At 47.5% G+C, this 22312-nt stretch overlaps 1 protein-coding gene across 1 annotated transcript in view; it reads right to left on the reverse strand.

The window, feature by feature from the left end:
• The window catches only part of TNR (tenascin R), an 83506-nt gene that overhangs the window by 35716 nt on the left and 25478 nt on the right, over positions 1 to 22312 (reverse strand). Inside the window, exons 7-13 of the mRNA XM_032646626.1 lie at positions 19820 to 20005; positions 7708 to 7797; positions 6361 to 6624; positions 5480 to 5749; positions 4133 to 4252; positions 3073 to 3219; positions 394 to 513 (exon numbers count right to left, since the gene is read on the reverse strand). Coding sequence (XP_032502517.1) covers positions 394 to 513; positions 3073 to 3219; positions 4133 to 4252; positions 5480 to 5749; positions 6361 to 6624; positions 7708 to 7797; positions 19820 to 20005 — 1197 coding nt within the window. The remainder of the gene's footprint in view (positions 1 to 393; positions 514 to 3072; positions 3220 to 4132; positions 4253 to 5479; positions 5750 to 6360; positions 6625 to 7707; positions 7798 to 19819; positions 20006 to 22312) is intronic.

Raw genomic sequence — 22312 nt, forward strand, 5'->3', positions numbered from 1 at the left:
TAGTAGCTCTGAATCCTTTGTCACCTGTTACCATGGATGGTCCTTTAGTGTTTTGTTCGCTCTGTGAATATCTAGAAAAGTCAGCTTTCTTGCCTGCAGCATTTTGGGGCAAGTTCTGAGTTTTGTCTTCCAAGTGCTGTCTCTGTTTTTGTTTTCCTCTTGGTCACATACCCTTCTTATACCTTTTAGATTCAGCTTTCTCAATTCTCATAGTTGATACAGTTCACAGAGTTTGGGGGCTATCTTGAGGGCTTTATGGTGAAATTAAAGCAGGAAAATTCCCAGTTTTCTCTCAGATGGATAAAATGTTTTGGTTTTTTTTTTACTTTCACACTAGCCTTCAGCCCCAATCCCCGCCGTTCCCCCCTGATGCCTAGAACCGCAGACACCCACCTGCAAAGTGTGTGAGAACAATGACGTAGTTCTCCACTTCACTCACTGGTGCCTTCCACTGCAGCAGAGCTTCTGTTGGAGTGATGTTGGTAGCAGTCAGATCCACAGGATTGTCCATGGCTGAAACAGTACGGGAAAATATCAGGTAAAGGTAAGAGGAACTGCAGGATGGAAGAGCAGAGAACCGTCTCCTGTAGTTTCACCCAGGATGCATGTCTGCTGTTGCACTATACAAAATAATGAAGTGAGTGAGGACCTCTTTCCTTTCTCCCCTTCTGATTCCATCAGCCCCTTCCCCTTCTCCCGTTCCTCCTTCCTCTCAAGCACCCCGTGCTCCCCTAATTGCCCTCAGATCTTCCTTTTTAATTCATTCATTAACTTCTTATGTGCAGAAGGCTGTCAGGTGTTACGGGGGTGTCCAAGGTATGGATATTGTGTTTTAGATATTTAAACCTAGATGGAGAAACTAAGAACATGCTGTAGAAACTATTATATTTCCAGTTAATGAGCTAATATGCTTCCCAGCCTCTTTGTTCTTTGATAAATACAAGGGGCATGCCTTGTGGAACAGTCTCTGTTGACGAACGTCAGGAAGTATGGTGGGAGTTCCACGAAGTCAGGGAGTAACCCCAGCACCTGGAACTTAGAAGTTACTCAGTAAATACTTGTGGAATGAAGAATGGGACTCAGGTTGCCTTTAAGGTCAGATCTGATTGCTGAATTCTTGCTTTGCTACTTAACGAGGCTGACTCTGTACTGAGTCCTGGGGATCCTTTTTGTGGCATAGAGAGTCAAGGGACTTTGTCCAGGCTTAAAGCCAGGAGTGCCTGTTGAGGAACAGAGGTTGCTCATCATAGCACCATGTTCTTATTCTCACTTGCCTATGCTCCATGCGTTTGTTTCCTTACTGTGCCTCCTTTCCATAAAGTTGGGATTTATCTTAGAAATGCAGGTTATTACAGTAGTTTAGGCATCAGCTCACCCTACGTGTCATGGAATTTACTTTTGGGGACCAAGATATGCTGTTGATCTGCTCCTGTTCTCTGACTGAAGGTTCTTATCGCTTGTCTATGTCTTTTATTTCAAAGAAACAACCATAAAGTGTGTTTACAATTTTAACATCTGAATTGTATCCATAATCTGTGCCTTGAACAAGGTCTTCGAATGCAACCTTATTGAAAAGAAACAAAGAAGAAGAAACATCTTATGAGACTACAATTAGCTTGACCTCTCTGAGATTGACCATGAGACTCCGAGGAGTACTCATTGCCAAAAGTTATAAAATCATAGACATCATATTAAAACAACAAAATAAAACATTTCTGTGAGTAATCTGGTTATTGGGAGTTGCCAAAATAGCTCTGCCTAAACTTGAAGGAGGACAGTTTGGGTTGGTGCACTACTGAATACCTGCGTTAGAGAGACTTGCTTGTGACCAAGAACCCAAGGAATGAGTTTTTGACCTGAATTGTTGTTCTCCTTTACTTCCGGGGTAGGAGGCTCTTGAAGTCCATTTTATTGTCCTCACTGAGAAAAACCCTAATTTCTTTAACATGATTTCTAAGACTTCGAGGAAAGTATGGGGGGTGGGCAGGGGCTTGTTTTATTCAATGGACATCACTTCAGGTCAATATCAGTAGATACTTTAATGGTCACAGATAACTTGATAGAAAGGGTAAGATTAAACCAAAAACATGGCTGCGTTATCTGTAGTCATAGGCATGGAAGGAGATTAGGGAAGATTAGAACATCCTGTGGGGTCTTTAGATGAATAATTTTTTGAGTGTCTGAAGGAATGTTTCTTTGGCCATGGCCACAGGGATGTTCTTTCTGGGCTAGTGAGTGTATCTACAGAAGCAGTGAGGAATTCCAAGTTGCCCTCGTTCAGAAAATACGATTCTCTGAGGGAAGTAAGCAGCCTCAGGAAATCCAGGCGTTCTCATGAGGCAAGCTGCATGTTTTCCTGTGTGCTACAGGAACGATAGCCTCATGGAGAGTTAGGTCTGGGGTTGCAACAGGAAACTTTGGCTGTTCCCTCTTGTGTCTTCCACAGCAAATCTTTCCTAGTTTTGCATGATGGGCTGGCTGAGGGGTCAGAGAAGGAGAGCAGGGGAGCTGCTGCCAGAGCCCTGTCCTCTGGCCCATCATTTTTCTACAGAAAAGCGCCTCCTTCCTCCTCCCTGGAGCATAAAGCAAGAACAAATGCAGCTACTTGGTGGTTTCTGGTCACATAGGATGAGGAGTTTCGTGACCCCAAGGGTCATTACTGGAATAACAGCCCCCTTTTGTTTTTTTCTCTAAGGTAAAGTTTCCTTGTCTGAGTCTTTTTAACAATTAGACGGGATGAATCAGATGCCTGTTGTGGAATTCATTCTGTCATGAGTCTTTGGAAGGTTCCTTTTCATACTGGAAGTTCCATGAAAATGTCTGACCTAAACCAGTAAGACTCTTAGAAGGTGTCTCTCTAAACTGCTGGTGTTACAGAGGAGGTCAAAGGGGAGAACATTGCAAATTGTTTTACATAACAGTGAGTCAGAGGAGCACCCAGGAGAGGAGCCTGGGATTCCAGGTTCAGTGTCCTCTGCATTAGCCGGGACAACTTCACTCTTTCCCTCTTTTGTTGGTCGCAGGTCCTCAGCCAGGGTCCCGACTTGGCCCGCCATAGGGAGACATGCCCACCTGTGTGCACAAGAGTGCAGATCCGCTCACTCTCCTCCCTGCCCCGCACGCTGTTGAGGCTGATTTCATATTCGGTAGCTGGGTACAGCTTGCTGATGGTGAATTCTGTCACTGTGTTGGGCACCACCGAGCTGTCCAGCCGTCCCACTAAGGAAGAACAGAAGCCACAGTTCAAGTTCAGTGGATCCCGTATATACGCAGCTCATAATACAGGAGCTCCTGGTGGCACTCTTTCTTTCATGAAGCCAATATGGGTGCAAGGCTCGGCACCCAGTTGGGGGATGGGGAGGCTGGGAATGTTGGAACTTGAAGAGACCTTGCATGCTGATCCCACCCCCTCGTTTTATAGGATCCCAGGAGCAAAGGAAAAAAAACCTGTTTATTAGGTGGTTTTCTAACAAACTAGTCTTAAAGCAGTATAGAGGGAATGGCAGAAAAGAGTGGTCCATGCAGCCCAGAGACAGGATAGTCTGGAAAATTATCCCACCCCCTCACTGGAAGTGATTGTACTCCTCTACTTCATTAACAATTCCACATGCACCAGCAAGAACTGTTAGGATGCAGGTGAGGTCTGGGCCAACTTCTTCTGACTCCTAACTTGGCTGGAGTGGCCATAATAGGACCACCGACACTGTGGTTCCCTCCAAGACTCCATCTGGCTCTGTGGTGTCTTTAGGCATCCCCTGGGGTGTTTAGCCTTGGACTTTAATTCTCTCAGAAAAGTGCATGTGACCCTGGCTCTTGGTAGACTCTTTTAGAGTTCTTTGTTTCTTGCTACACTGTCTGGATAATGGCGACCGATTACCATGGTTCACTCTACTGGCGAAGGGCCTGCTTTTTGAGTGAATGTAATCAAGCCTTTTGTGGGAGGAGTTGGTGAGTTCTGGATTCCTTGGCTGCTCCTCATCAACCCACTCTCATTCTGATGCAGCATGCTGCAGAGAGGAAGGAAATTGCAGGCAGGAGGGTGATATCCCCTGGGATACGCTAGTTCTCCCATAACAGTCTTCATCCAGCTCCAAATCCCATTCATCTTTGAGAAACCAAGGAACTTTATTACCTTGTGTTGGCCGATATGATACTCGGTAGTAATCAAAAGACGCAACAGGAGGGCTCCAGGAGACCATAACTGAGTCCTTGGTCACATTGCTGATTGTGATGTCTTTGGGGGGATCAATTCCTACAAGGCCCCGGGTGGTTATGGGAAAAAGACAGGAAGCACAGTGTGAAAAACAAATTCCTATTTTTGGTTTTATGTGGACCAAGAGCTATTGGTGTCCCAGAGGCAGACAAGACCTTACTTTATACTAGGGCAACCTTAAAACCATGATCAGGCTGAAGTCTCTCTTGAAACCTCATAGGACTGGCCAGTGTCATGCTCCTGGAGAATATTTTAACAACATGACGTCAAGCTGTCAAGGTCTGTGCCTGTGCAGCAACTGTTACCTATATGTAGGCCAACTGGGAAATTGCCTTTAAGTTTGTATGTCTTATTTTGAACTGGGAGTAATGGTCATTCTCTCTGGGGCAGCTTCTCTTGGACAAACCCAACTCTCTCTCTATCTCTGTTAAGCAGCCGCCTTTTGTTCAATTTGGAAAAATTGCTCTTGACTGTAGAGGGATTTCAGAGCACAAGTCCAGAACAAATCCACTTCCCTAAACTGTATTTTATTTAGACGGTATACTTTGTTTTTTCTGACTACTGGAAGATTGCAGGGTCAAAACCAGCTGAGTGTTTAATCCACTTGTTCGGTTTATGAATTCTTGTAAGTATGTAGGAAACCACCCAAACACACATGTCCTTACCCACATGCACACTCATATTTGTGATTATAGATGAGAAGGATGAGAAACAAGTGATCCAGTTCAGCTGAGAGTACCTGTGTTTTCCAAACAACATGCAGATCACCCCATTCTCAGAGCACCAGGTCCCTGTATGGTTGCACGCTAGTCGCAGATGATCCTGAGGAAGCATCATTCACATCAGTGAACTGACTGGGCAGTCAAGAGATGGCACTCCAGAATAGGAACAGATGTCTCCTCACTGTAGAAGGGTTTCCTCATGGAGACTAGCTCTCTCCAGGGCTTTCTCCTAAGTTGGTAGTGGGAAGACATCTGGACCAATGCATTAAAGGCCTGGCCTCCTCAAGACATTGAGTCCATCCTATGTATAAATGTATAAATGTATAAATGGAAGTATAATGGAAGTATAAATGGAAGTTTCCCATCTTATACATTTTGTGCGGCCCTGGAAGAGGTGGCTGTTTCAGAACAACTCATAGACGCTCTCTTGATAAATGAGGTGGTCCCTTACTCCTTGGGTGTTTCTCCTTGTAAATTTCATTGACTTGTTGAAGGCTACTGTGGGAACCCCCTCACCACCTGCTGTCAACTCCATCAGCCTCACCTGTGGTGATGGAGCCCATGATGGGCTCAGAGGTCACTGTGCCATGGACTGCCACCAAGTTCACAATGTACTCGGTGGCTGGCTGTAGGCCCATCAGGACAGCATGCCTCTTGGTGGCATCCAGAGAGACCTCCATCGTCTCTTCCTCTTCATCCCGGGGGCTGTAGTTCAGAATGAGTCTGTCTGCTGGAGGGGATGGGTCACTCCAGGTGATGTTCACACTGGAGGAGGTCACGTGAGAAAAGTGCAAATGGGAGATGGGGCGGAAGCCTGCAAAGCAGAGGACATGGATGGTTCTGAAATCCACATGAGGTGGTGGGGCCACTGGGATAGAAGAGGCATCTGACTGAAGAGATCTCCTTTCCTCGCACATAAGGGCTATGCCTTCACCTGTTGACCCAGAGCTTCCACAGTCTCACTCTCCTGTCCTGTCTACTCTCCTTTCTCCAAGCATTACACTGAAAAATGAATGCCCTCAGCAGTATAAAACCAGCATTACCTCTGAGTTATTCATAATATTGATCTAGGATTTAAAACCTCTATCCTGGAAGGAATTTAACAGGATCCCATGGATCCTCAGAATGCCCACTGATTTTGTGCAGGCAAGGAACTATGAACAGAATCAACCACTGTGTGCAGCCTATAGGAAACCAGATACAAAATTTCAGGCACGCAGGTAGCCTTGTTCATCACCCCCTTCACCTCCAACCATTCTCTCTTGAGGTATTTATTAGTTTCTCCTCTATCTCTTCTTTCTCTACCTACATTCTTCCTTTCTCTAAAGGATATGGGACATTGGAAGAGTGGGTTGCCTAGATGACCTTCTCACACTAAGATCCGTTGATCCCTGAACCCAGCCGAGATTTCTGCTGTCCTGGTACCTGTGAAGGCATCCACCGTGGACTCCAAGCTCTGCTGCCGACCCCTCTCAGCTGTGATTGAAATGATGTACTCTGCCCCGGGCTCTAGATCTGTCAGTGTGTACGAGGTCCTGTCCTTGGGCACAGTGACTTCGGAGGCGATCCCAGAGGATGGGGTGAATGTGATTCGGTAGTGGTCAATGGGGCCGCTGGCCTTGGTCCAGATGAGGGAGATGGAGGTTTCTGAGGAGGCTGTCACCATGAGGTCTCGAGGACTGTCAAGTTCTGTGGATCAACATAAGGGGCCTATTTTACATAAGTTCCACACAAGGGCCAGTATTTATTGGAATTGGACCTCCTGTGGATTTCTAAGCTATCAGCGGGTCTGCTGACCATGAAAATTGGCTTGTCACTGCTGACACTTATCTCACACTTCGTTAAGCACCTTTCCTTTGAAAGATGGCTGGGGGCTTGGCATATAGATGAATAATCTGCAGAAAGGCATTAGTAACTCTAACACCACTGGAATACACCCACCTCTGGGACAGAGCTGGCTGCTGATTTGTAAGCTCTCTGTAATCATTTTCTCCCAGCCTTTCTCAGTAAACCAACCAGGGCAAAACAGGTACCACCATCAAGTAGGGATATGCCATTCCTGGCAACCGTAGCTACCTCTGTTCCTGGTGCCATTTTGACTGACCTGGCCATGGTTGTGCAGGCAACAAGGTCTGAGGACTCCTGGGGACCCATGTCCATGTGGTTCTCTAGAGAGGTGGTCTATGCTGGACAACCTTGGGACAGGGATTGGTTCAAAATCCCCAGCCCAGCCCAGGCTGCTTGTACTTACGTTACTAAAGTGACTTTGGAATTTGCCCGGGATTTGGAAGCAAAACTGCTGGATCCAGAATAGCAAGGGTCTCAGTGGACTTCTCCATTGCCCTTAGATTGAATGGGTTGTTTCCATGTCTAGACCTTCAGCCTGTGGCTTTTCTGAGGGCTTCTGTCCTACACGGTGAAGAGTCCCACATTCTGCCTGCTGTGGGGTGATCTAGAAGGGAATATGACTTGCTACAACTCCCACTTATTTGGGGTTTTCCACCTCCGTTCTCCACAGCTGTGGGCAGCCCTTCAGACTGTGGGGGACCACGTGCAGATCTGTGGGGAGAGGGTGGGAGTCCATCCTGCATGTCAGATGTCAGAGAGTAGGCACAGGGAATCAAAAAGCTGCCGGTAGATGGTGTTCATCACCCAGGGACCTGTTCACTAGGAGGCATTGCCTTCTGACCAGTCCTTGCTGGGCTAAGCTTCCATGACCCCTCAGGCTTGCAGACTGTCCCGGTCTCCTTCCACAGCAATCTTCCTACTCACCAGTCCTGGCATTCATGGTGGCTGGTATGCTTTGCTGTGAGTTCATGATGGCGGATATTCCAATTCCATACTCAGTGCCAGGCACCAGATCTGTTGGTAGATGTAGAAACAGACATTATTCCGTGTGTGTCAGGGATGGGGAAGGCTGGATGGAGGGAAGCAAATGACCGTAGGTTCTTGTTCCAATCTTGTGTTTAATCCTTCCCGAATCCACTCCTATTTTTACCTATTAGGAAATCCCAATTTCACCACTTAGGAAATCCATACCAAGTCAACAGGACGAACTGATCAGTGCAGAGCTTCCTTCTTGCTGCTGGTCTCCTCGGGAGGGCAGTGAGGCTGCCCTTGTCAGTGACCTTCAGAACTGTGCTCTGCTGTGGAAGGTCTCACTGAGGTACTTAGAGTCTCAGGTTGGCTACAACTGGTGAAGGGATTTCTTGCTTACATTGTGAATCGGGGGAGTGCGTAATCGAGAAGGACTGTGTGGACATAAGCCTTTAAAGCATTTCTTGAACATTGTGGATGAAGACCAAGCTGTACCTTTTATAGACAGGGACTGAGGCCATGTGGGGACGTTTGCATCCTTTCTGGGGAGCAACTGTGGATGGACTGTCTCGCTGAGCACAGGGCTGTCAGGCCTTTAATGTAGGGGCATGCAGAAGCCCTGTTGCTGTGGGCTCCCTACCGAGGGCACTCAAAGCTGTGGATTCAATGTTAGGATGACTTCTGGGGGACCTGAGGAAGCTGGAGAAAATGAAAAAAACTGCCCAACTACAGGGGGAAATTCTTTAGGGTTCAGTATAAAGGACCTAGAATTATTTGGGATGTCTCCCTACCCTTTCCCACATTCATTTTCAGATTAACTCGTTTGACTGGTATATTAATTTCCTATTTCTGTTGCAACAAATTACCACAAGCCAGTGGCTCAAAACAACACACATCTATTAATTTATAGTTCAGGAGGTCTGAAGTCTGAAATGGTTCAGCAGGGCTGTGTTCCTTCTGGAGGCTCTAGGAAAGAATTTGTTTCTTCGCCTTTTGTAGCTTCTAGAGGTTGCCTGCATCCCTTGGCTTGTGTCCCCATAACCCATCTTCAAAGTCAGTGGTGTAACATTTTCAAATCTGTTTTTCTCTCTGAGCTCTGCTTCTGTGGTCCCATCTTCTCCTCCGTCTTATAAGGACCCTGGTGATTACATTGGCCCCCACCTGGATAGGACAGGCTGTTCTCCCCATCTTAAGATCCTTAACCTAATTACATCTGTACTTTCCTTTTTGCCATGTAAGATAACATAGTCACACGTTCCAGGGAGTAGAATGTGGGCATCATTGGGGGTCTTTATTGTAGTACCAAACCCGCATCAAACTCACCCTCATTTATTAGGACTGGAGCTGCAGGAATATGCAACAAGATCAGATTATCACCTGTAGGGCCCCTCGTTGTCTGCCTGAGTCCCTCTGGGAGGCTCTCTTTGGGGCCCTTTGTGGGCTCGACAGAACCAAGGCCGATGATCATGCTGTCCTGCATTTATATAACATTTGTTCTTTTCAAAATGCCTGACTGTATTTTGACTGTTGTTTTCCTCACAACCTTGTGAGGAAAGTGGATTGGGGATCCCTTTCACCATCTGCATTAATTTCCTGTGGCTGCCATGACAAAGGACGACAAGCTGGGTGACTTAAAAACAACAGAAATGTATTCTCTCGCAGTCCTGGTGTCCAGAGGGCCAAAATCAAGGTGTTGGTAAGCCCGTGCTCCTTCCAAAGACTTTATGGGGGGAATCTTTCCTTGCCTCTTCCTAGCTACTGGTAGTTGCTGGCAATCCTCGGTATTTCTTGGCTTACAGCTGCGTCACTCCAGGCTCTGCCTCTCCTCTGTTGGTACGTGGTGTCTTAGTCTCTTTGGACTGCTATAGGCCAGGCAACTTAAACAATACATATTTGTTTCCCACAGTTCTGGAGGCTGAGAAGTTCAAGATCAAGGCACCAGCAGATTTGATGTCTGTTGAGCCCCAGCTTCCTGGTTCATAGACCATCTTCTCACTGTGTTCTCATACAGCGAAAGAGCAAGAAAACTCTCTGAGGTCTCTCTTATAAGGTCACTAGTCCCATTTATGAGGGCTCCACCCTCATGACCTAGTCACCTCGCATAGGCCCCCATTTCACATTGGGAATGAGGATTACAATATACGAATTTGCGGGGAGGGACACAGACATTTAGTCCATAACACATGGCCTTCTCCCTGTGAGTCTGTGTCTTCTCCTAATCTTTTGAAGACACTGGTCACATTGTATTTAGGGCCCACCCTCATCTTAACTTGATTTCATCTGTAAAGATCCTCGTTCCGAATAAGGTCACATTCACAGGTTTCAGGTGGAAATGGATATTTTTGGGGGGAGGGGGTTGGAGGGGGGGGACACTATTCAAATCAGTAGTTATTTCTTTATAAAAAGAAACTATGGCAAAGAGTAAGTCTGTGACCAGCTGGAGATGATCCCCAGGCTTCTGGCCTCAGGGTTCAGGGCTTTTAGGACTGAATGCCTTATCCTTCCCTTCATTTCATCCCCTCCCCGGAGCAGCTGTGACTTCCCCAGGAGCCCTGAGGTAATAGGAATGATTTTGACAGGAAATGCATTGAGCAACCTTTCCTTAACAGCCACTTGGATTAAGGAAGGTGAATGCTGCCTGGGAACCAGAGGGTTCTGCACTCCCTCCTCATTGTGGCTTTCAGTACAGCCTGTGCGGTGAATCCCTCGTGCTCCGGTACGGCAGAACCTCCCAGGCCTTACTGACCAGGCTCTCTGGACAGAATGTGTTAGAATCAGCCCTCTTTTTCCCTTCTCAAACCAGCTCCATTCATTTCCTAACCTTTAGTTCTTTCTTTCTCTAAAGTGTCAATACTGGTGGAGGTCAACTTTGACTTTGAGGTCTGCCGTACTTACATTAATATTCAGGCTCTGCCGCTTTCTACACGTGTAACTGATTACTTCACATCTTTGAGCTTCAGTTTCTGTAGAATGGGAAGAATATTAGTATCTATCTCAGAGGGTCGTCGTGAGGATTAAGTGAACCAATGTGTGTGAAGAATGGTGCCTGGCCCACTGTGATCGTAGCTCATAGTATTATTACCTTGCTCAGAGAACTATTCCAGGATTTCGAGTTGTTTTTTGGTGAGCCCCAGGAAGGTACAGGTTGGTCCTCGGCACACCTCTTGTCAGCTTGCTGAAGCTTAGCCTGTTGGCTCTGATGGAACCAGTGATTTAGGGAGTCCCGGTGTCAGTGAGGAGCTGGCCCCTGGCTGGGCCGAGTACCTATCACTAGAATGAGTTGGGTGATTGCAACACCCCACATCCATTCAAAGTACACATTTATATCTGTCAGTATGTTCAGCGAGTCCCAGGTACATCCTTGGTTGGAGAAATTAGATTACCTTTGGGACATAAACTGCTTTTCTCAGACAACTGATTGAGACCTTCAATTGTCTATGATGAAGTAGAAATTTTCCGACGTAGATGAAGGGTGACAGATCGAGGGAGGAAGACAGAAATTACATGTTGCCAAACGGATCTACCATGTAACGTTTTCACCCGACTTTCTTATTTATGAAGCTTAAATGAAATGTTCAATAATTTACAACGGAATCATCTTCTCCCAGAAAAGTGCAGAGCAGAATTTAAAGTACTCTCTTCCCAGGCTTTCTGTCTAGGTGATGTGGAAGTGAGACTTGCTTATAGGTTCCTGCCTGCCGCTTCCTTTGATTTTCAGCAGCTTTCTTCCTGTGCTACACGTGAATTGTTGCTCTTTGCCAGCAGGTAAAATACACCTCTGCTGGAAAAGAAAATGCGTATCTGAGGCATACCCAGTACACTTATATATCAGCACTTGGAGGACTCCTAGGGATTTCTCACTTTCTAAAGACCCCTTGCTCTCTACCAATGCTCACTTTATCTTTCCATCCAGCTCCTGCAAGTAGTAGCCTATGAATGGCTCTGTTCCCTTTCTTAACAATAGCTCAGAAAATTCATCTCATAGGAAACCACCGCTCTGCATCCCTTATAGAACTTCCTTTGTTCAGCTTAGAGGGTGATGCTTTTCTCAACTCTTTCACTGCATATCCATTCTTCTTTGAATTCCCAAAGCACACAGTTCATTCACTCAACAGACATTACTGAGGGTGTCCTTTGTGCCAGGCACACGTTGTATACTGGGGATACCAGGGTGAGCTGAATGGAATCACCCTTGTCCTTAATGAGATAAAAAGAAATCTGTACTGAAGAAGGAAATTAATTACTTACTGAGTACCCATAATATGCCAAGCAATGAGCTGCATGCAGTAATCTAGAAGAATAATGAAGAAAAAAAGAGAGGGAAGAAAGGAGGGATAAAAATCAAAAGAGAATTTTAAGTGTCTGGTGGCCAGGAGGTCTATTATTAACTTTAGTTTCTTAGCGATTCATACCTGTTACCTCGTTTTCCCCTGCAGCTCTGCCAGGAGGGCCTTACTCATGGGTAAGCAGAGGATCAGAGAAGTCCATTTCTTGACCAAGGTCACAAAGATAATATACAATAAAACTGGGTTTAGAACCCAGGTTCATTGTTCTTTCTGACACATCATAGCATGGTCCCTGTCCCTAAGAGTCTTACAGGCTAGGAGAGGGGAGTGGAGTAAGCACATTGGAATTTGAAGGTGATTTTGCACTACACCATGGGCTGCTAACTAAGAAAACCATTTCAGAGTGGGGATGAGATCAGCATGGGCTGGAGTAGCCAGAGAAGGCTTTCTAGAGAAGGGACTTGAACCTTGAAAGCTAGCCAAGATTAGGAAAGGTTGAGGGACGACGGAGGTGTGGAATTTTCTGATCGGTAGGATGGGACGTAGTGAGCAGGAAGAGATTAATTAGAGCTAGAGAGCAAGAGGAACTAGCAGATTCTCACCTGCGCTGCAAGGACTGTGGGTGGGTGATAAAGATAGGATGACTCACTTCCCTCTGTTAGGAAACCTATTCTTCATGCTTCCTGCTGCTAGCAGGAAAACAGTGGGAGAAGGAGGCCCAGGAAACCGAGATTGCTGTGTCTTGCCAGCAGAAACATAAACAATACACCTGGGGTCTGCAGGCTTGATTAGGTTCAGATGGCCATGCAGAAGGATGGACCCTTTCCGTCTCTGAATCCCTGGACTCATCTCCAGAATATCTGTGAAGTTCAAGTCTAGCAAACTGGGGTTGGGGATTTGGTTGTCTCTAGTGCAGGGGTCCCCAACCCCTGGGCTGCAGACCCCTACTGGTCTGCGGCCTGTTAGGAACCGGGCCGCACAGCAGGAGGTGAGCGGCGGGCGAGCCAGCAAGGCGTCATCTGCGGCTCACCATCACTCCCCATCGCTCGCATTACCGCCTGCAGCATCCCCCCCACCCATCGTCCTTGGAAAAATTGCCTTCCACGAAACTGGCCCCTGGTGCCAAAAAGGTTGGGGATCGCTGCTCCAGTGCATTGGAAGGACATCTGCCTTCAAAGGGAAGGGCAAACTGATGACCCTGTCCCCAAGGAGCTTGCAGTCAGTCTCTTAGTTTTTATCACAATCATGCTGTTGTGTTGTTATTGTTAGCTTTCTTGCTGGTCTCCTCAGTAGACTCTTAGGTCTTTGGGTCAAGATTTGATTTTTTTAATACAGTATGTCGTATAGTGAAAAAAAAATATGATGTATAGAAGCAGCATGGCGGGGGCAATGGTAGTGTTGGGAAGACTTCTATGAGAGAATATCTGAGCTGGATTTTGAAGGATCAGGGGACATTTGGTTGGGGAAAGGGCAGGCTGAGGGAATAACATATGCAAAGGTATATCTGGCTAAAGAACTCAGGAAAACCAGGGACCTAATGTAGGGCCCCTCATAGGGAAATTTCCAGCAGGGAATTTGGGTACCAGACGTTTCATAGATGGGGAGATATTTGGAGACAGAGAATCTTCTGGGAACCCCTAAAATCATACCAGATAGGCAACAATCTACTTTTCAATGTACTGAGATGTAAGCTCCCAGGCCCCGCATTCTGATATTCTTGGGGAATGGCAGATGCTTCTCCAGGGTTCCCCGAATGAGTCAGGCTTTGGAGGACATCTCCCCACTTTTTGGGTGGGGATGATGTTGGAGCATCAAGAGAAGATTCTATGCTGACTTTAAGGAAGGGACTGGTCCTACAAACTTATATTTAAAAAGAAAATCATAACACCAAGGACTGTTCTCAGATGCAACTTTCTTGTTGCCAGTGGGATTAATGAGGAACGTGGGTCTTCACCCCCTGTCCTACAGGAACATCCCATGTCCGGGTCTTTACTGTAAACAAGCATTCGCTGCTGAAGAAGTCAAAGCAGAAACGGAAAAATTCCCACCTGGCTTTACTCTTGGTTCCCTTGCACCAGCCCTTTAATGCAAATAAGGGGACAGATGCCCCTACATGCCATCTGTGAGGAGGAGGACGGCGTGGAAGCCACTGCCCCTTATCGCCTCTCTTCTGCTTGGGTCTCTGCAGCCCCTGGAAGGTGGCGCTGTGCTCAGAGGGTGCCTTACCAAAGTGACCACTTGGGGTCACTGTGACTTCGCCCAAAGCAGGATGAGCACCATCTGGCCCAGGCCCCGGGCCCATTGCCTGACTCCTCCTCCTTAGAGGAGCCTGCAGGGCATTGAAGTTCTGGCACTCGGTCCGGAGCTTGTGCCCTGGCATGTCAGGGAGTGCAGACAGGGTGAAGTGAACGTCAAGTGCCTCGGTCAGCGCTGATTTGCTAGCTGGACTCCTCTGGGGGTCTCGGATTTCTCCATGGAAAATCTTCCTGTGGACAAGCACCTCGCGGAGCCCACCTTCTCACCACGAGATCTCCATTTAAGCCCCAAGGAGACGATGAGGGATTTGGTAGAGGCCTCGGTTTCCTGTCCCCAGCAACCAGAGGCCTGGAAGGCGGCAATTCACAGGGCCTGACTGGGGCATGCTTGCACACATCAGCCTTGTGCAAGTATGTGTGTGTGGGGGGGTGTCGTGTGTGGCTGGCTGCAGGTCCATTGTTGCACCATGAAGTCTGTAGGAATCTTCAAGCCTCTGGGCTTCCTAAGCCCTGGTGATGAGTTTTCTGATTAGCACCTTGTTGACTGGAGATCCAGGTAGTCGCTGTGCAGAGAGGCAGCTGGTTGGGAAGCATCATCAAGAGGTGTGTAGGGGGCGCCCCATCGAGTGGGTGAGGGACGTGATGACCGGGCCCCGGAGCGGGGTTAGAGCCCAGTGCTCACGTGGCCATACGGGCCAGTTTCTTTTGCCCTTCTCCTGACCACAGGGGTCCTCAAGTGTGGGCTCCTGTTCCTGAGGGAGGACCAGGCAAGAGACCGTAGATGACTGAAGACAAACCCCTTTCCCCTGTTCGCAAAACACCAAAGGCACAGGCTTTTCTGATGACAGGTTAGTGGAGTCCCCTCAGACAGAGACCAGGGCAGTGTTTATAATTTGCATTGGTCACAGGCAGGGTTTTGGTTTTTTGTTTGTTTTTTGAATCAAATTCCAGTCAAAGAATGAAAATTTCCCTCCTTTCCTCCTCCCTCCCTTCCTCCCTCTGTCCCTCCACTAGGAGTTTTCTGTATGGTTTATGGTTTTTCACTGCTACTCAGAAAACAGTGATGGTGCCAGTCCCTGGTACATGCTTCTGGTTCTAACCTAGAGGGACCTTGGTGAGCCTGTAAGGTACATAACACTCAGGGACCCCTTTGGGACTCCAGATATGGTTCACAGACCAAGCAGACATGGTCCAGGCTGAGAGGCTGAGCCTAAAAAAAGACTTTATCATTAAGGATGCAGAAGCCACCAGAGCAGAGAAAAAAATCATTGCAGACACCGAGTCTGTTGTTGAGAAACAAATTCACACTCCAGAGGGAATTTGCTGGGCATTGCCTAGAGAGAATAATGGAAAAGAAATGTTTGGTATTCTGTGCCCCAGCCTGGTCTCTGTATTGCAAAGGGGAAGGTACATGATGGAGGATGCAGTGGGGTGCGGTGAGCCCACCGTGTGACTCTGAGCCCCAGAGTCAGGAAGGGCTTGCATTCCACAGCGAAGGGGTAAGTGGTGGCTGCAGAGACAAGGGCTTCTGCAAGGAGTATCCAGTACAGATTCCATAGGACTTGAAGGACTTGGAGTCAGCTGACTGTGAGAATAAAGGGTATGTGAAGTTCTGCCTGGGAGAGGCCAGGTTGCCAGAGATCCAGGCTGAGTTTTGTAGGAATTAAAAACAATAAAAGGTCAAATGGCTATTGAAGGTTTTCTATGTACCAGTGCTCAGATATATAAATATATATGAGTTCATTGACTCCTCCCAACAACCTATGAGGTAGACATGATGTCCTTCAGACCAGGAAGCGGAAGCACAGAAATTGAAGAAATTTGCCCAAAGATGCACATCAGTGAAGTTGGTCTCAAGCCTGAGTGGGTGACTTCAGAAACCATGCTTTAAGTGAGTGCTTCTTGACCATTAACGTGCACACAAATCCCCTGAGGGGCTTGTAAAATGCAGGCTCTGATTCCACAGATCTAGGGGCAGAGGGCTCTGACATCTCCTGGGGTGATGCCCTTGCCGCTGGACCCCACTTTGAGAAGCAGGGTCTCTACTCTGTGCCACACTTATTACAGGGGATCGTCCCAAAGCATCCGTTAGCTCACAGACCTTCTCCTCTGCCTCCTTATTTCTCCTCCTCTCCCGCCCCTCCTTCCCCCCACCATCATCATCACCATCATCCACGTATTGAGTACTTTGCTATGTTAGAAGAATGGTCTCAAACTCCTTCAGTACATGATCTCATTAAAGCCCCATCAAACACTATGAGGTAAGTGGCATTATTCCCCTTTTACCAATGATGAAACAGAGGCTTAGAAAGGTCGAGTCAATGGCTCCAAATCACACAGTGAGTAACTGGGCCTAGATACAGAGTCTAGAGTCCCAGCTCTTAACATATCCCACAGGACCGAGCATTCAAATAAAACTGAGACAAGAGAGAATGGTACCTTCTTGCTAAGGTTGCGGTTATTTTTGACTGGGGATAAGGAGGGTGGGGACAGCTGAAGTTTCTAGTCCTTCATACTCTTTCTGGCCAGGGAGGAATCGCTTCAGATAAGCCTGGAATGCCCTTCCCACTGAGTCCAGGGTCTTGTTTTATATATACAAGCAAATAACTTGTTTGGAACTAAAAACAAACAAACAAAACCCCCCAAAGCAAAAACAAGTCTCGGAAGCTGAAAAAACTCTCCTCTTTAGCATCCAAGTTGGAGAATGAGGGAGAAAACACAACTATTTAGAGCTGGGGTCAAACTTCTCGCTCTTTTTGCCTTCCTTCCTTCCAGGTCCTTCCTTCTTTTTCCCCAGCTACCACAGCGAGAGTGCCAGCAATCCTTGTAATCTGCATCTCAGCAAGTACAGATATACTTGATTTCCTTACATTCCTATAATCCCTTTTTAAATCACATAAGGCTATTTGCCTTTATAAATCTTCCCAGCAGTGAGCTCCCTGGGATAATTATGTGTAATATATATTTATAATTTTATTTCATAAGCCCAATTCAAGTATTAAAAAAATCAACCTATCTGAGCTCACTCCTCACTAATAACCTTTCCATTCCTTGTAAGTCTGCAAGATTTGACTGTTCCTTTCATGTTACTTCTTTAGTAGGAGCAGCCATGAAAAGGGATGGGGACTTTTGACTAGAATTCAGAACTGCCTTTGAGTCACAGCCCCCTTGCTAGCTTTGTGAACTCGGGCAAGTTTCCAAAATCCCTGAGTCTCAATTTCCTCATCCGTAAAATGGAGATGCTGACTGGGGCGCCTATGATGTGATGGCCGATGGCTGTGACATCCTTTGTTTACTGATACGGCAGGCAATATTTTAGTTCACCTGTCCCTCATGAGTTGTTGTTGTGAAGATTAAATAAGCTAAAACTATATGAAGGTGCCTGGAATGACAGAGATGATCAAATGGATGTAGACTCTTCTTCCCCGCCCCCTGCCCCCGGTAATGGGAAATAATAGGATGATTATTAGTAGGATGTGACTGAGTTCTTTTCTATATCTCATGATTTTAAAGTGTGCCCTCCATCCAAACAACTAGCCACCATCTTTGTAAAATTGCTAATTGCCAAAGCAGCCTGCAGCTCTGGGCAGAGATGGGCTGTGCCTAGAACCAGTTCCCTCCTGTATCACTGCAGGGTTTTTTGTTTAGCTTAATTTTTGTGAATGTCTCCAGCTCTCTGTAAAGGCTCTGTGCCAGATGGTCTGTTCCTGCTATGTTTAATTCACCCCCATTAACCTGCTTGGTCAGCATGTCTTTCCATCTCCTTGCTGTGTTTCAGGAGTGCGTCTGTTTGGAAAAAACATTTATTATATTTACTTTAACTGGCCTCATTTGGCAACGTGGTCTGGGATTTCAGTTCAGGAGGAAAACAGATTTGATTACACTGCCCTTGTTTACTGTACGCACTCTTCTGTGTGGATCTCTTGTCTACTAATGCTTTTGCAAGAAGCCAAGACACAGGATAAACAAAGTCTCTGCGAGCATACTGGTGGCCCCTGGTCCATGGCTGCTTTGCACAGTCTCCATCTGAAAACTGTGCCCCACATTTCCAGCCATCTACCTTTCAGCAAAGTCCAGCAGGTAGGTTTTCCTGGCGGGTGTGTCTAAGGCCCCAGGAGGAGCACTGGTTGGACACCACATCCTCATGGGGACCCGGAATGCTCCCCAGCCAAGCGTCACGGTGACCTGGGTCATCGTCTTAGTTCATACCACCATTATCTCTCTCTTTGACTCCGTGCAGCCTCCTGACCTCTCCCTGCCTTTGGCCTTGTCCTCCTCCCGCCTGTTCTCCACACTGTAGCTGCCCAAATCTGGTCATTGCATCATCTTGTTTCAGACCTTTCAACAACCCTCCACTCACACTCTTTATAGGGTACATAAGGCATAACCAGGCTCTTACCGTATCACTGGCCTCTTGTAGCCTATGCCCCAGTCATAGTGAGCATGTGCAGTTTCTCTCATCATTCATGCATGCGTTTATTCATTCGTTCATCACTTATCCAGGACCTGTAAGTGCTAGATGCTGTGCTGAACGCTGGGGCGTCCTGATGAGTGAAACCAAATGTGGTCCCCCTTTCACAGAGTTTAGTCTAAGATGGAGACTGACAATCCAATAATCACACCCACAAGCGTACAATGATAACTTGAGGAGTGCTGTGAGTGGTAACCAGTAAGACGAGGCTGCCAGACAGGATGACCTGACCTCGCCTGGGGACCAGGGAGGGTTCCAGAGAAGTGACAGGTGAACTGAGAGCTGGAAGGGAAGCAGACGTCACGAGGTAAAGAGGGTGGTGGGAGAGGCTGGCAGGCAGAGGGGACAGTGTGTGCCAAGCGCTGTGGCAGGAGGGAGAAGGTGTTTGAGGAACTGAAAAAAGTAGACTTGTGCGCCTGGAGCACAGGGGGCACCAGGGAACGCGGGAGGGAGAGGAGACTGGAGAAGATGGTAAGGAAACCAAGGCCGTGCAAGGGTTTGGAGTTTATCCCAAGAGCAGTCAGAGTCCCTGAAATGGCTGCAAAATGGGATGGCATAATCAGAAATGTATTTTTTTTTTTTTTGGCGGTACGCGGGCCTCTCACTGTCGTGGCTTCTCCCATTGTGGAGCACAGGCTCCGGATGCGCAGGCTCGGCGGCCATGGCTCATGGGCCCAGCTGCTCCGCGGCATGTGGGATCTTCCCGGACCAGGGCACGAACCCGTGTCCCCTGCATCGGCAGGCGGACTCTCAACCACTGTGCCACCAGGGAAGCCCTGGAAATGTATTTTGAAAAGATAACTGATGGAGTGAAGAGGAGAGGAGAGCAGAGGGGAGAGAAAGTGGGGAGGTTATCGCAGTGGCGAAGACAAGATATGGTAGTAGCTTAGACCAGGTGATGGCAGTGCAATGGAGAACAGCAGATGTATGTGATAGGTACTTGAGGGATTAAGTCAATGGGATTTGGCGACGGTTGGATGTGGGGTTGGATGGCCGGGGAGAGAGCTGGGAGGGTATGGACTCAGGAACTGCCATGCCCCCAGGACCTTACTTACCTGTGAGCGTGGCTCTGGTGGTTGGACCGATGCTCTTGGGGACCAACAGCTCATGGTACTGCTCGCCTGCCAAGGTGCTGTACACAATCTTGTACTCCTGAACCTCTGCTTCACTGTTGTCCCACTCAAGGTCAAGGCTGGTTGCTGTGCGGGAACCAAGCCGCAGGTTCTTGGGGGCGTCAATCTCTAAAGAAATCCAGATATCACCAACGTCACACAGGATAATGTGCATTTGTCACGCATCTTGAACTTGAACAGGCTTTGGGGTGAGAGTCCATGACCCTCTGCCTCACGTTTGAGCGAACCCAGGGGCTGCCCCTCGGCTTTTGGTCTGCCAGGTTGGCCATGACAGATTACGTGGGCAGGTTGGAGAGTTTTACTCGGGAGTTAGATATCAACACGCTTCACACGCCCCCCATTCCCATTCAGGAGTTCTAGTGGTGTTCTAGAAATTGAAGAATGAGCCAGTTAGTATCATAAGGTTGAGACTAAGCAAGAGAAACCCTGGGAAGTGGAAATCAGGGATGGCATCCAAGTGATCAAGATGAAATGATTTCAAATTTGATCACTGAGCAAAAAGCAGAGGATTGACTGCAAGATTTTGAAGTATAAGATGCCTTCCCCTGGATTTACTTGCATAGACACTGCTGAAAGTTTTGCATATAGAGAGGGGATGTGATGTATTGGAAATCAGTCAGCTTTAGAGTCAGGTCTCAGTTTGAGCCCTACCTCCGACTCTTATTGTAATGGGACCGTGGGCAAGTCTTCATCTCACTGGGTCTTGATGGCCACCTCTGTAAAATGGACTAATAATACTGCCTTTTCAGGGAGTTGTACAAATTAGACAATGCATGTAGAAGTGAGTAGCATGGTGCCTGGTACAAAATTAGGTGCCCAAGTCCTGGGCTGGCTTCCTGGTGCCTCCTAAGCTCTCCCTGAGTTCCAACAATCTGGCGCCCCCAATGCTTGCTCCTTGGGGTTCCAAGAATTCCACAAAAATGAAAAGACCATTGGCATTGGGGTCTTTTCCGCAGTTGTGGGGGGCTGGTTCTCTCTTCCAGGACTGGTCATCTCTTCAGGCTTATTTGGGCAGAAACAACATAAACAACTTACAGGATAAGAAGGTGCTGTCTTGACAACCTGCCACTTAAAAAGTTCCAAATAGGTCTTGACTTTGAGACTTGAATTTAACTTTGGAGTGGACCAGCCATTTGTTCTGGGAAAACCTCAAGTGGACTGTTTTAATTTGCAAACGCCAGGCAAGTCTCCACCGATTGTTCTTTCAGAAGATGGGACTGTTGTGAATCAATCTGAGTGCAGCTGCTGCAGAGTGAGAAGTGTTCTGTTTAGTGATGTAAATTGGCTGAATCTTTTAGCAGATTTATGCCTCTGCAGCTTATTTTTCTGAGAAACGTTTCCTTGCTCAGTGTGGGTTTAGCATGCTGGAAACTGTGCATTATCCACGTGCTGTGTGTGGGATTTCTCGAGCAGTTGGATGGAAAGAGGAGCTTGAGTAGAGGGGGTATGTAGGAGGAATGCTCTGGGCTGCAGATCCCTAAATCTCACGTGGGAGGAGAGGCTGGCAAAGGACTGGGTGGGGCTTGGGGTGTGTGTGGCCTGAATGGAACTGGAGCAAAAAGAGATTCACTTAAGGTTCAGGTTGAGTCTTGTATTTACCTACTGCACTTCACAACTAAAGACCCCAGACCTGGGAAATGTTTGTTAGACTATGGATTTGGTTTTTGCTTTTTTGGCCTTAGGACCTGTGCCCTGTGGATAGGCGGCAGTGTTTCCCCTGAAGGGACTGGACGTTTCCAATGTCAATGATCCCCAAGGAGATCAATCCTGAGAATGAGGGCTGGAGAAGGCAGGTGTCTTAGGACTGGGGTGGAGTGAAATGGTTTGCTCCCCCTAGGTCTTGAAGCCTGACCTCTAGGAGGCGCAGCTGAAGGGCACCCTGGCAAGTGGGAGCTGTGCTGGTCTCTGCAACACACCAGAAAGCTAGGGGCAAGGTAAAGCCAGGTGTCCAGTGGGGGCCCTGTGGAGAGGCTGCAGCTGTAGACTCTCACCTCTAAAACATAAATTAAATCAAGCAGTTCTGCTGAAAACTTTCTGCTGCTTCCTATTACGAACTCCTAATTGTGGCGGGGCTCTACGTGATCTGGCCCTGCCTGCTTCTCAGGTGGCACCTTGGAACATTCTACCCTTACCGTGCTCCAGCTGCACTGCCTTTCTCCTACTCCTGAATCACAGCAAGCTTATTCTCACCCCAGGGCTCTTGCACTGGTTGGTACGTTTGCCTGGAACGCTCTTCCCCAGACCCTCACATGACTGAGGTCACTTAGGTCTTGGTTAAAACTTTAGCTCCTCAGAGAGGCCTTTCTGACTACTCCCTCTATATCATCCATTTCATTTTTTTAGCATAATCCTCGTGATTGAAATGATCCCATATGTTTCTTTTCTTCTTCCTTATTTAGTTTCCCCCCCTGGAAC

The sequence above is a fragment of the Phocoena sinus genome, chromosome 1, assembly GCF_008692025.1.
Source record: "Phocoena sinus isolate mPhoSin1 chromosome 1, mPhoSin1.pri, whole genome shotgun sequence".
NCBI classification, from domain to species: Eukaryota; Metazoa; Chordata; class Mammalia; order Artiodactyla; family Phocoenidae; genus Phocoena; species Phocoena sinus.